The sequence below is a fragment of the Melospiza melodia genome, chromosome 5 (assembly GCF_035770615.1).
Source record: "Melospiza melodia melodia isolate bMelMel2 chromosome 5, bMelMel2.pri, whole genome shotgun sequence".
Lineage (NCBI taxonomy): Eukaryota > Metazoa > Chordata > Aves > Passeriformes > Passerellidae > Melospiza > Melospiza melodia.
The window spans coordinates 89,612,717-89,626,039 of record NC_086198.1 but is presented as its reverse complement, the minus strand read 5'-3'; the positions used below and the strand labels follow the sequence as shown (position 1 = coordinate 89,626,039).

Below are 13,323 nucleotides of genomic sequence, written 5' to 3'. Positions count from 1 at the left end.
GGCAGGATTATTGGGCAGGATTATTTCTGCTCCTTTATTTATGGGTGCCTCGGTGGTACCGGGGGTGCAAACGGCGCCCGGGGGGGTTTGGGGCTTTTAAAGGGTTTTGGGGATTCCGGGGCTCGGGGCTGGGGTGTCGGGCAGGTCCCCGTGTTTGCTGCCATCCTCTGCGCCGCAGCCCCGCCGGGCTGGACAAGGACCTGAGCAAGGAGCTGAGCAAGGAGCTGGACAAGGAGCTGGACACGGAGCTGGACAAGGAGCTGGACACGGAGCAGGGAGGGAGCGGGGCCGGGCAGAGCTGCAGGGGGAGGCTTTGGGGAGGGATGGGGACAGCCAGGCAGGGACGGACACAGCCCCGGTACTGCTGAGGCTCATTTTTAGGATCAATTTAGTCCGTTCAGTCCCCACCAAGTCTCCTGCCGCCCTCCAGCAGGGATTCTGGAAATAATCGCATCTGTGGGGATGCCAGCTGTGCCAGGAGGCAGCATGCCAGCCTGCGGGGTGGTGGCTTCCAGCCCGGGCATCCCCAGAATCCTCCACCCCTGCCCGGGGCTGCTCCTCCTGCCCCTGCCTGGGATGGGGGCAAAGGCTGCCCGGGCTGCCAGGGGCTTTTCCAGACCCCAGGGATGGAAATGGGGCTGGAGCCAGGGATGGGAATGGGGATTGTACCCAGAGATGGAAATGGGGATTGTGCCCAGTGATGGAAATGGGGATTGTGCCCAGTGATGGGAATGGGGCTGTACCCAGAGATGGGAATGGCTGCTGTACCCAGAGATGGGAATGGGGATTGTACCCAGAGATGGAAATGGGGCTGGAGCCAGGGATGGGAATGGGGATTGTACCCAGAGATGGGAATGGGGATTGTGCCCAGTGATGGGAATGGCTGCTGTACCCAGGGATGGGAATGGGGATTGTACCCAGGGATGGGAATGGGGATTGTGCCCAGAGATGGGAATGAGGCTGTACCCAGAGATGGAAATGGGGATTGTACCCAGTGATGGAAATGGGGCTGTACCCAGGGATGGGAATGGGGATTGTGCCCAGAGATGGGAATGGGGATTGTGCCCAGAGATGGGAATGGGGATTGTACCCAGAGATGGAAATGGGGATGGAGCCAGGGATGGGAATGGGGCTGTGCCCAGTGATGGGAATGGGGATTGTACCCAGAGATGGAAATGGGGATTGTGCCCAGAGATGGGAATGGGGCTGTACCCAGAGATGGAAATGGGGATTGTACCCAGAGATAGGAATGGGGATTGTGCCCAGAGATGGAAATGGGGCTGTATCCAGCACTCCACCCTGGGCATCCCACCAGTATCCAGCCCTGGGGAAGGGCTCGATATGCCCTGTCCCAGCCCAGAGCCTGCTCAGCCTTGGGGCTCCCCCTGCCTCTTTCCCTTCCATTTGGAATTGCTTTCTCCAATTGGAGCAGGAGGAGAGGGGAGGATCAGGCTGCTCACAGTGGTTGGGATGTGCTGCAGGTGCTGAGGGCACTTCCCTGCCCTGCTCCCTTTCCCCTTGTTTCCCCCTTGTTTCCCCCTTGTTTCCCCCTTGTTTCCCCCTTCTTTTCCCTGTGCCAGATGTGGCTGCACTGAGCAAACCCTGCCAGTTCTGTTCTGAACCAGCCCAAACCCTGCCCTGACCCCCAGCCTGGCTGCCCTGCTTCCTGACTCCCAGGGGTGTTCCTGATTCCCAGGGATGTTCCTGCCTCCCAGGGGTGTTCCTGATTCCCAGGGGTGTTCCTGACTCCCAGGGGTGTTCCTGACTCCCAGGGATGTTCCTGACTCCCAGGGGTGTTCCTGACTCCCAGGGGTGTTCCTGACTCCCAGGGATGTTCCTGACTCCCAGGGGTGTTCCTGACTCCCAGGGGTGTTCCTGATTCCCAGGGGTGTTCCTGATTCCCAGGGGTGTTCCTGACTCCCAAGGGTGTTCCTGACTCCCAGGGGTGTTCCTGACTCCCAGGGATGTTCCTGACTCCCAGGGGTGTTCCTGACTCCCAGGGATGTTCCTGACTCCCAGGGATGTTCCTGATTCCCAGGGATGTTCCTGATTCCCAGGGATGCTCCTGGTTGGATGTTCCTGACTTCCAGGGATGCTCTTGACTCCAAGTGATGTTCCTGGCTGCCAAGGGTGCTCCTGGCTCCCAGGGATGCTCCTGGCTCCCAGGAATGCTTTTCCAGAAAGCAGTGGGTGTAAGAGCTTCCTTCCTGGATGCTGCTGGCATTGGCCAAGTGATGCAATCCCGAGCTGTGTTCCTCAAGCCTCAGTGCTGGCCCCTCCTCAAGCCTCAGAGCTGGCACTGGCTGCCTGGGGAGGCCCTGGTGCAGCCCAGCTGCTCCAGCAGCTGCAGATCCCATCAGCAAATCCTCCTGGAGCACCCCTGGTAGCCTCCATCCTCTCCTCCCCGTCACATCTGGGCTCTGGGGGCTTCCCTGGGAGCTCAGGGCCTGGGGGAGCAGCCTGAGCAGATGGCTGGGCTGGGAGCTGAGCTCTGGGAGCTGGCCTGGGCGATTCCCAGGGAACTCTGAGCTCCCTGAGCCTGCTCCTGAGCAGGAGCTTCCCAGCAGGGATGGAGGCAGCTGGATGGGCTGGGAGCTGTGGGCAAATGGGGAAGGGCAGCTCAACCCCCTGGCCCTCTGCACAAAGCAGTGGGGTTTGTCTCATCAATGGAGTGAAAAGCTAAACCAGACTCCAGCTGGGCCTGCAGGGTCCCTGGGCTGGTCACAGGCTGGGGCCTGGCCAGGCTGAGCCATCCCAGCTGCAATTCCATCACTGCAGCCCCTCCCAGCCCCTGGGGACTGGCTGTGCTGGATGGCCTGGACAGGGCCACCCCCTGCACCTGCAGCAGGGCTGAGAGGGGATGCAGCACTGGGGGGGACTGGGGCACTCCTCTGTTCGTGGTGGGGACTGGAGAAAGAGACTGGGGAGCAGGAGGAGCCTGTGAGGATGCTGGGACCTGTGAGGATGCTGGGACCCGTGAGGATGCTGGGACCTGTGAGGATGCTGGGACCCGTGAGGATGCTGGAGCCTGTGAGGATGCTGGGACCTGTGAGGATGCTGGAGCCTGGGGTCACAGTGGAGCCCAGGATGAAATTGGAACTTGCAATGTGCTGGAGCCCAGGGTGGTGCTGGAGCTTGGCATGTGCTGGAGCCTGGGGTGATGCTGAAACATGGGATTATATTGGAGCCTGGGATGATGCTGGAGCCCAGGATAATGGACTCTGGGATGATGCTGAAGTTTGGGATGTTGCTGGAGCTTGGAATGTGCAGGAGCCCAGGACAGTGCTGGAGCCTGTGAGGATGCTGGGACCCAGGAGGATGCTGGAGCCTGGGGTCACAGTGGAGCCCAGGATTAAATTGGAACTGGGGATGTGCTGGAGCCCAGGGTGATGATGCTGGAACTTGGAATGTACTGGAGCACAGGACAGTGCTGGAGCCTGGGGAGATGCTGAAATATGGATTATATTGGAGCCTGGGATGATGCTGGAGCCCAGGACAATGCTGGAGCCTGGGGAGATGCTGGAGCTTGGAATGTACAGGAGCCTGGGATGATGCTGGAGCCCAGGAAGATGGAACCTGGGATGACACTGAAGTTTGGGATGTTGCTGGAGCTTGGAATGTGCAGGAGTCCAGACAGTGCTGGAACACAGGATTATGCTGGAGTTTGGGATGATGCTGCAGCCTGAGACAATGGCAGAGCCCAGGAAGATGCTGGAGTTGGGAATGTCCTGGAACCTGGGATGATGCTGGAATGTTCTGGAATCCAGGATGATGCTGGACCCTGGGATGATGCTGAAACCCGATGAGTTGCTGCAGCCCAGGCTGATATTGGAGCCTGGGATGATGCTGGAGCTCTGGAGGATGCTGGGCCTTGGAATAATGCTGGAGCCAAGGATGATACTGGAACCTGGGATGGTGTCGGAACTGTTCTGGAATCCAGGATGATGCTGGGCCTTGGAGTGATGCTGGAGCCAGGGATAATATTGGAACCTGGAAGATGCTGGAGGGCAGGAGGAGGCTGGAGCCAGGAGGAGGCTGCTCCTGGATCATTCCCAGTGTGCAGATCCTGTCAGGAGCCCCGGGGCAGCTCCCTGCCCGCCCGGGGCATGAGGAGCAGCGTTCAATCAGTGCCATCACCCTGCCTGCCCTCGGAGCCGGGCTCCTGCCTGGCACAGGGCTGCCCACATTCCCTGCTTTCACTGTGCTGATCCCTGCAGGAGCTGAGCTGGGCCCGTCCCAGCTGGAACCAGGATCCATCCCTGCTCCCCGCTGCCCCTCCAGGAGCTCTCAGGGGAAACTGAGGCACGGGGGGAGGAGAGCTTGTGGTGCATCCCCTGCCGGGGAGGGGATACACGTCCCACAGCAGCCGCTTGTTCTCCAGCCCCTGGGAGATGGGATGGGATGAGATGGGATGGGATGGGATGGGATGGGATGGGATGGGATGGGATGGGATGGGATGGGATGGGAGCTGCCGGGGCCGGGATACCCCGGACACGCACGTTCCCTTTAAGACGGCAGCTGGGAAAGAACATTCTGCCAGTAAGGGCTCTGGAGGCGAGGCAGGGAGTAATTGCTGGGGAATTCTAAACCGGGAATGAGCCGGCCGGGACCTGGTGGGGAGGAGGAGGAGGAGAGGGCTGCAGGGAGCGGGTGCTGGGGAGATCAGAGACGGGGAGAGAAAAAGGGAGGGCAAGAGGCGGGGGAAAGGAGGGAAACGGCGAGAAAAATGTACAGACCATGTTTGGCCAGAGAGCGATGTTTGTACAAGATCGTGTTCCAAAAATACCGCCCGTTCCCAGCGCCGCCGAGCGGGGATGGAGCCGCTGCCCGCCGGGCCCGGCTCGGTTCGGGCACCGGGCCCGGCTCGGTTCGGCACCAGGATCCCGCTCGGTTCGGCACCAGGATCCCGCTCGGTTCGGCACCAGGATCCCGCTCGGTTCGGCACCGGGCCCGGCTCGGTTCGGGCACCGGGCCCCGCTCGGTTCGGCACCAGGATCCCGCTCGGTTCGGCACCAGGATCCCGCTCGGTTCGGGGCCGGGCCCGGCTCGGTTCGGGCACCGGGCCCTGCTCGGTTCGGCACCAGGATCCCGCTCGGTTCGGCACCGGGCCCCGCTCGGTTCGGGCACCGGGCCCTGCTCGGTTCGGCACCAGGATCCCGCTCGGTTCGGCACCGGGCCCCGCTCGGTTCGGGCACCGGGCCCCGCTCGGTTCGGCACCAGGATCCCGCTCGGTTCGGGGCCGGGCCGGGCCGAGGGAGCCGCCGGGAGGTGCCGGGGCCGGGTCGGGCCTCCCTGCGCTGCGGGTTTGTGCTCTGACAGCGCCGGGGCTGCTCGCCTTTTTTGGAGCTGGGCACATGGAGCGGGAGCCGGAGGCGGAGGGAGCTCAGCCAGCCCGGCTGCAGCTCCAGCCCTGTTCCCTGCTCCATTCCCGGCTCCATCCCTGTTCCTTGCTCCACCCCCGCATCCCGGCTCCATCTCCGTTCCCGGCTCCATCGCCGCATCCCTGCTCCCGGCTCCATCCCGGCTCCATCCCCATTCCCAACTCTATCCCCATTGCCGGCTCAAGCTGTTCTCAGCTCCAGTCCCATTCCCAGCTCTATCCCGGCTCCAGTCCCGCTCCCGGCTCCAGCCCTGCATCCTGGCTCCATCCCGGCTCCATCGCCCCATCCCGGCTCCATCTCCGTTCCATCCCCATTCCCGGCTCCCTCCTCATCCCCGTCCCCGGCTCCATCCCGGCTCCATCGCCCCATCCCGCCCGGCAGGAGCAGCACCTCGCTGCCCTGTGGACCCGGAGCTCATCGCGGGGGCTCCTCGGAGCCGCAGCCACCCACGGGCACCCTGAGCAGCCTGAGCTCTGTCTGGGACGGCCCGGCCCGGGGCTGCCCTCGGGGTGGGTGTGCAGGAACAGCCCCTCCGGCAGTACAGACCCCCCGGCAGTACAGACCCCACAGCCCGGGGGCAGCAGTGCCGGCACCTCGCTGCTCTGCACCCAAATGCTTTATCCCTTTGTCCCTCTGTCCCTCTGTCCCTCTGTCTCTCTCTCCCGAGCTCAGGGCAGGCTCCCCTGGGGCTCCCCTGGTGTCCCCCATAGGCAGGGCAGGGGGCCTGGGCTGGAGGAGCAGCAGCACAGCCAACTCCACAGGAATTGGGGAATCCACAGGGAATCCAGCTCCACAGGAATTGGGGAATCAGGACTTAACCTCTGCTTCATCCCGGGCCGTGAATCACCCAGCTCTGCCCCTCCCTGCTGCATTCCTGTGTTCCAGCTGCAGGGATGGGATGCCAAGGGCAGCCAGAGCTGGGGCCTTGTGGGGATGGCTCCTTCCTCTGTCCCCTTTCCCTGCAGAGCCAGGAACAGCTGCTTCCTCTGTCTGCTTTCCTTCCAGAGCAGGAACGGCTCCTTCCTCTGTCCCCTTTCCCTGCAGAGCCAGGGATGGCTCCTTCCTCTGTCCCCTTTCCTTCCAGAGCAGGGATGGCTCCTTCCTCTGTCCCCTTTCCTTCCAGAGCCAGGGATGGCTCCTTCCTCTGTCCCCTTTCCTTCCAGAGCCAGGGATGGCTCCTTCCTCTGTCCCCTTTCCTTCCAGGGCCAGGAAGAGCTGGCCAGACCCACGGCCATGGCAGTGATGGGGTCCTGTGGGCTGGCAGCCCACTGGGCTCCCTGTGTGCTCCATGGATGGGGACAGACTGAGTGGGACCTCAGAGCCCAGGGACAGACTGAGGGGGACCTCAGAGCTCAGGGACAGTCCAGGCCATGGGCAGCAGGCAGGGCCATGCTTTCAGTGTCCTCAGAGCTGGGGACAATGTGGGGACACAGGGTAGGGCAGCACTGTGGGCTCTGGCCCCTCCTGTCACACACAGCTGGGCTGGCTCCAGAGCCAGGTTCCCGTCCAACACCCTCCGAAGAGAGGGAATGAGTAAAGAATGAGTAAAGGCACCAGCATCCTGGGGAAGCTGAGTCAACGTTTCCTTTCTGTGCCGCTGCTCTGAGGTATTTTTAACGGCCCTCATCCGGTGCCCGGGGGGTATTGGTGGTGATTTCCATCCCCCCAGGGTACTGATGTCCCTCCCAGGGCTGAGGGCCCTTCCCTGGATCAGCCTCTGCACTGGGGCAGAGCTGAGCTGGGATGGAGCACACAGAGACCCTGCTCAGGGTGGTCCTGGTGCTGCTCCTCATCCTGGGGCCATCCTGTTCTGCCTTTCCCTGGGGGACCTGCCGACAGAGCTGGGATCTGCTGCCTCAGCCCTGAATCTCCTGTGACTCCCCCGTTATCCCTGCTGTAAATCCCCCATTATCCTCCCGTGACTGCCCCGTTATCCCTGCTGGCTGGGAGTTCAGGGAGATCCCCTTCCCCAGGATGGAGAGGCCGGGATGCACCTGCAGCTGGAGCAGAGGAAGGTTCTGGGCACAGGGACCTTGTCTGAGCCCATCCCTCCTTTCCTTGCAGGTGGTGGCTCCTGCCCGGGCAGAGGTGGCTGTGACAGCTGAGGGCAGAGAGCTCGTGCTGGTGCTGGAGAGGAACCAGTGAGTGTGGGGCTGGGAATGGGGAGGGGGCATGGGGCACCCTGCCAGGGACCTGCCTGGGCTGGGAATGGGGAGGGGGCATGGGGCATGGGGCACCCTGCCAGGGACCTGCCTGGGCTGGGAATGGGGAGGGGGCACGGGGCACTCTGCCAGGGACCCACCTGGCCTGGCAGGGTTGTGGCCAGCAGGGGAAGGGACAGCCCAGTGTGGCTCCATTTGGGCTGGAATGCTCCTGTTGCCTCCTTGGTCACCTCCTTTGGGCTCCTGCTCTGGGTCAGTTTGGATGCAGGTGGCAGCAGCTCCTGTCCCCTGTGCCCTGTGACACTCATCCAGCCTGGGACAAGGACACTCCCCTCCCCTGGGACACAGACAGAGCCTGTGTCCATCTGTCCTGTCCTGCCCTCCTTGTCCCTCTGCCTGAGACCTCGTGGCATTTTACAGAGCCCCAGAACCCCAGAGTGGTTTGGGCTGGAAGGGACCCTGAAGATGCAGTGCCACCCCTGCCATGGCAGGGACACCTGCCACCAGCCCAGGCTGCTGCAGGCCCCGTTCAGGGCTGGGGACACTGCCAGGGCTGGGGCAGCCCCAGTTCTCTGTCCCTTGGTGGGTTTCTGTCCCATGCTGAGCGGGGCAGAGCTGAGCCCTTCCTGCTGCTGGTGGGTACAAACCCAGCCCCACGGTGTCCCCAGGGCCCCAGTGACAGCTCCTGGTGTGCAAGAAGGGGAACTGGGGGTCCCTCTGCCCATCTGAGGGCTGTGGGCACTGGGGTTGGTGGTGGGGGATGAAATGTGATGGGCAGAGCTTGGCCTCGTGTCTGGCTGGTGCTCCAGGCCTGGCCACCTTGGGGTGTCCCCTGTGCCCCTCGTTGTGCCACTGTGCCCTCTGGAGAGGGGCAGGAGGGGGCAGGAGGGACAGGGAGAGCACTGGGAGCTCTGGAGGGGGCAGGAGGGACAGGGGCAGCCCTGGGGCTCTGGAGAGGGGCAGGAGGGACAGGGAGAGCACTGGGAGCTCTGGAGGGGGCAGGAGGGACAGGGGCAGCCCTGGGGCTCTGGAGAGGGGCAGGAGGGACAGGGGCAGCTCTGGGTGAGCTGGGGGACAGTGGCACAAAGGGGACCTGAGCACCCAGAGCAGTCCACAGCACCCAAGGCACCCCAGAGTGGCTGTGGGGACATTGTGGGGATGCAGTGTGGGGACACAGCATAGAGACACAGCGTAGGGACATCCAAACTGCCCTAGGGGTGTACACAGAGCGGGGACACAGTGTGGGGACAGTACATCCAAACTGCCCTGGGGGTACACACAGAGTGCTTAGGGGAACATTGTGGGGACACAGCATGGGGACACAGCGTGGGGACACAGTGTGGGGACACCCAAACTGCTGCCTCAGCCCTGTGAGCGAGCCCCTGGCCCAGTGAGCTGGGTTTGGCCTCAGACCTTCCTCCTGGCACTGGGAGCTCTGCTCGGTCCCCAGGAGCATCCCGGGGTGTTTTCCTCACCCTGCTTGGTGGAGCAGGCTGGTCCTGCCCTCCCTGCCCTCCCTGCCCTGCCTGGAGGGCACATCCCTGCTGTGGGGACAGCCCGGGCTGTGCCTGGCTCAGCCATCCCAGTCCATTCCCTGGCCATGGCAGGAGGATTTGCCATTCCTGTGTCCCCAGCCCAGCTGTCCCGTCCCTGTCCCCATGTCCCCGTGTCCCCAGGCTGGCCAGGCCCTGCCTTGGCAGCCACCCAGTGTCCCTGGCAGGAGGCAGGCTGAACCGTGGCTGCTGTCTGGGCTGTGGCTGCAGTCCCTGGGGCCAGGCACCCACGGACAGGCTGTGGGGAGCCACAGCCGTGCCCACAGTGACATTTCTGGGGCCAGGCTGGCTGAAAGCAGAAAGGGAGAGGCAGGGGAGCTATTCTGGGAGTGCTGCTTTATTTTCTCTGCAGAATTTAACTTTTGGGATGGAGCCAAACCCCAAAAATGAGTCTAAACTGAGAGCAGGGGAAAACCTGGCCCCATTTGTCCTTCTCTGGGGAGTGCTGCCCACAGGAGTGCTGCCCTTCCATGGGGACCTGCCAGCCCAGGGGTGACCTGCCATCCCCACAGGGACCTGCCATCCCCAGGGCACTGCAGCCTTCCAGCAGATACCCATCACCCTGGCATCTGGGCAAGGTCACACAGATCTGGGCAATGCAGGAAAACCCGTCTTCTTTTTCTTCTTTTTTTTCTTTTTCTTCTTTTTTTTTTTTTTCTTTTTCTTTTTCTTTTTCTTTTTCTTTTTCTTTTTCTTTTTCTTTTTCTTTTTCTTTTTCTTTTTCTTTTTCTTTTTCTTTTTCTTTTTCTTTTTCTTTTTCTTAATTTTTTTTCTTTTTTTCTCTTTCTTCTTTTTCTTCTTCTTCTGGATGGCCCAGCCTGGTTCAGGAGGCTCAGGGGATGTGTGGGTGGCTCAGGGGGTTCAAGGGGCTCAGGGGGATATGTGGAAGGCTCAGGGGGCTCGGGGGGCTCAGGGGGATATGTGGATGGCTCAGAGGATGTGTGGATGGTTCAGGGGGCTCAGGGGGCTCAGGGGATGTGGGGATGGCTCAGGGGGCTTAGGGGGAGATGTGGATGGCTCAGGGGATGTGTGGATGGCCCAGGCTCAGGGGCTCGGTGCGTTGCTGTGCCGGCAGCCCTGGAGCCGCTGCCCACTGTCCCCGCTGTGTCCCCGCTGTGTCCCCGCAGGCTGCTGGCTCCGGGCTACACGGAGACGCACTACAGCGAGCAGGGCCAGCCCGTGACGGTCACCCCCAACCACACGGTGGGTGCTGGGCCCTCCCCTCTGGGTTTCGGGGTTCGGATGGAGCCGCGGGGCGCTCCCCTTTGGGTTTCGGGGTTCGGGTGGAGCCGAGATTCCCCGACGGCAGCGGGAATGAGGCAGCGCTCGACTGCTGCGGCTCCGGGCCCCAGGACAGCGCCTCGGGACACAAACACAGCAGGGCAGGGCCCTCCCTCCCCATGGCCCCACCGCCTTCTGTCACCCTTCCAGCGCCGCGCCGGGCGCCGGGCTCTGTCCCGGGCTGACCCCGTTCCATTCCCATTCCCGGTGCGGGGAACAGCGCTCGCCTGGCTGGGAAAAGAGATGGGAAATGGAAGTGGGGAGATGGAATAGGGGAAATGGAAAGGGAAAATGGAAAAGAGGAGATGGAAATGGGGAGATGGAAATGGGGAGATGGAAAAGGGGCAATGGAAAAGGGGCGCTTTTCTGGGAGCAGCCCTCGGGATGCTGGTCCCAGCCCGCTGAGGAAGGTCCCCCTGTCTCTCTCCAGGAGCACTGCCACTACCACGGGCACGTCCGCGGCCACCGCCGCTCCTGGGTCGTGCTCAGCACCTGCTCGGGAATACGGTATGGGGGAATGGGAATGGGGAATGTCAATGGGAATGGGGAAATGGGGAATGGGAATGGGGGAATACGGTATGGGGGAACAGGAATGGGGAATATGGGAACAGGGAATACGGTATTGGGGAATGGGAATGGGGAATGGAGGAACGGGGGAACAGGGAATGGGGAATGGGGGAATGGAGAATACAGTATTGGGGAATGGGGAATGGGAATGAGGAATGGGGAATACGATATGGGGGAATGGGGAACAGGGAATGGGAAATGGGGGGATAGGGAATGGGGGAATAGGGAATGGGGAATGAGGAATGGGGGAATGGGGAAACAGGGAGTGAGGGAACAGGAAATGGGGAATGGGAGAACAGAGAATAGGGAGTGGGGAATAGGGGAACAGGGAATGGGGGAATAGGGAATGGAGGAAGGAGTAGGGAATGGAGGAAGGAATAGGGTATGGGGGAATCAGGGTTGGAGAAACACAGGGTTGGTGGATTGAGGAGCTGAAAAAGGTGGGATGGATCCACTGCTCCCTCTCTCTGCAGGGGTCCCCTTTGGGACCACCCAAGCAGCACCAATGCTCCTGCAAGCCCAGCTCCAAATGCTTCATGGGCTGATTTTCCCATGGCTCCTATCTTGTCCTTCCTCCTTCTCCCACCCTTCCCCCAGCCCCAGGACTGAGCAGGCTGGGCAGGGACCATATTCCTGGCAGTATGAGCTTATTCCCAGGAATTCTATCCCTGGAGGGGCAGGTCCCTGCACCCCAGAGCAGCTGTCCCAGACCAAGCTTTGGCCTGTGCTCTGAAGGGGGAAGGTTTGGGTGCCCAGGGTTTATTTGTCCTGGGGCTGTTTGAGCAGAGATCCCCGATTCTTGTCCCTGCTCCCAGCTTGAGTGCAGACCAGGCTGGTGTGCCACGAGTCTGTGGGGCCTCAGGGGCTGGGGCAGTGCAGGGGGAAGCACCACAGGAGCCATCGGGGCTGTTCCCATCTCCAGGGGCCTCATAGTGCTGAGCAGCAACACCAGCTACTACCTGAGCCCCCTGGGGCCCCCCGAGCCCGGCCTGCATCTCCTCCAGCGAGCAGAACACCTGCCTGTGCCAGGGGGCACCTGCGGGCACGGCCAGCACCTGGCGAGCACCGTGGCTGGCATGGTCCAGCTCTTCCAGCCACGGCACACACGGGTAAATCCTCAGGGGGGAATCCAGTTGGGTAAATCCTCATGGGTAAATCCTCACGGGTGAATCTTCATGGGTAAATCCGCTCAGGTAAATCCTCACGGGTGAATTTATTGTGAATCCTCGCGGGTGAATCTTCACAGGTGAATTTACCATGAATCCTCATGGGTGAATTCTCATGGTAAATCCACCTGGGTACATCCACTTGGGTGAATCCTCATGGGTGAATTTACTGTGAATCCTCATGGGTAAATCCTCACGGGTGAATATTCACAGGTGAATTTACCATGAATCCTCACGGGTGAATCCTCACGGGTGAATCCACTTGGGTAAATCCACTTGGGTAAATCCTCACGGGTGAATTTACTGTGAATATTCATGGGTAAATCCTCACAGGTGAATCCACTTGGGTGAACCCTCATGGGTAAATCCTTGTGGTAGAATCCTCACAGGTGAATTTACCATGAATCCTCACGGGTGAATCCACTTGGGCAAATCCACTCGGGTAAATCCTCATGGGTGAATCCTCATGGGTGAATTTACTGTGAATCCTCATGAGTAAATCCTCACAGGTGAAACCTCACAGGTAAATCCACTTGGGTGAATCCTCGTGGGTGAATCCTTGCAGGTGAATTCTCAAGGGTAAATCCACTTGGGGAAATCCACTCAGGATCCGTCTGGGGACAGGCAGAGGGCTGGGAGGGGCTCTCCGCACTGCTGACAGCTCCCATGTCCCTGGCAGCTGGGCAGGCCGTGCAGGCAGGTGGGGTGAGAGGGTCTCTGTGGGTGGCTTGTGTGGCTTGAATTTAGGCAGGAGACCCCAGGGGATGCTTGGGTTCGGTCTTGGTGCTGCATCCTATCATGGGGGATATGACGTGAGGTCATTTGGAGCCACCCAAACGTTCTCTGCCACCCTGTGCCTCAGTTTCCCCTCTGAGCTGTCCCTCCTGAGCAGCTCCGTGGTGTCTGGAGGGTGCCCAGAGCCAAGGGCTGCCCCTCTTTGCTGAGCCCTGTGTCTGCCTTGCAGGCCAGAAGGGATGCCTGGAGGACCATGAAGTACATGGAGCTCTTCATCGTTGCTGATCACACCCTGGTGAGCGCTGGGGGGCAGAAAACCAGAGTCCCTCTCTGTCTCTGCCCTGGATTGACCCCATGGGCCTCCCCATCCTCACCTGTCTCCAGTACAGGAACCAGAACCGCAACCTGGGCCACACCAAGCAGCGCATCGTGGAGATCGCAAACTACGTGGACAAGGTGAGGGACCTGCCAGGCCCTT

General features: G+C 61.3%; 1 protein-coding gene across 1 annotated transcript in view; it reads left to right on the top strand.

Moving 5' to 3' along the window:
• Window positions 1-13,323, top strand: part of ADAM33 (ADAM metallopeptidase domain 33) — a 35,061-nt gene that overhangs the window by 4,125 nt on the left and 17,613 nt on the right. Inside the window, exons 3-8 of the mRNA XM_063158103.1 lie at window positions 7,446-7,522; window positions 10,224-10,299; window positions 10,808-10,884; window positions 11,867-12,053; window positions 13,075-13,140; window positions 13,230-13,301. Of these exons, the coding sequence (XP_063014173.1) occupies window positions 7,446-7,522; window positions 10,224-10,299; window positions 10,808-10,884; window positions 11,867-12,053; window positions 13,075-13,140; window positions 13,230-13,301 (555 nt within the window). The remainder of the gene's footprint in view (window positions 1-7,445; window positions 7,523-10,223; window positions 10,300-10,807; window positions 10,885-11,866; window positions 12,054-13,074; window positions 13,141-13,229; window positions 13,302-13,323) is intronic.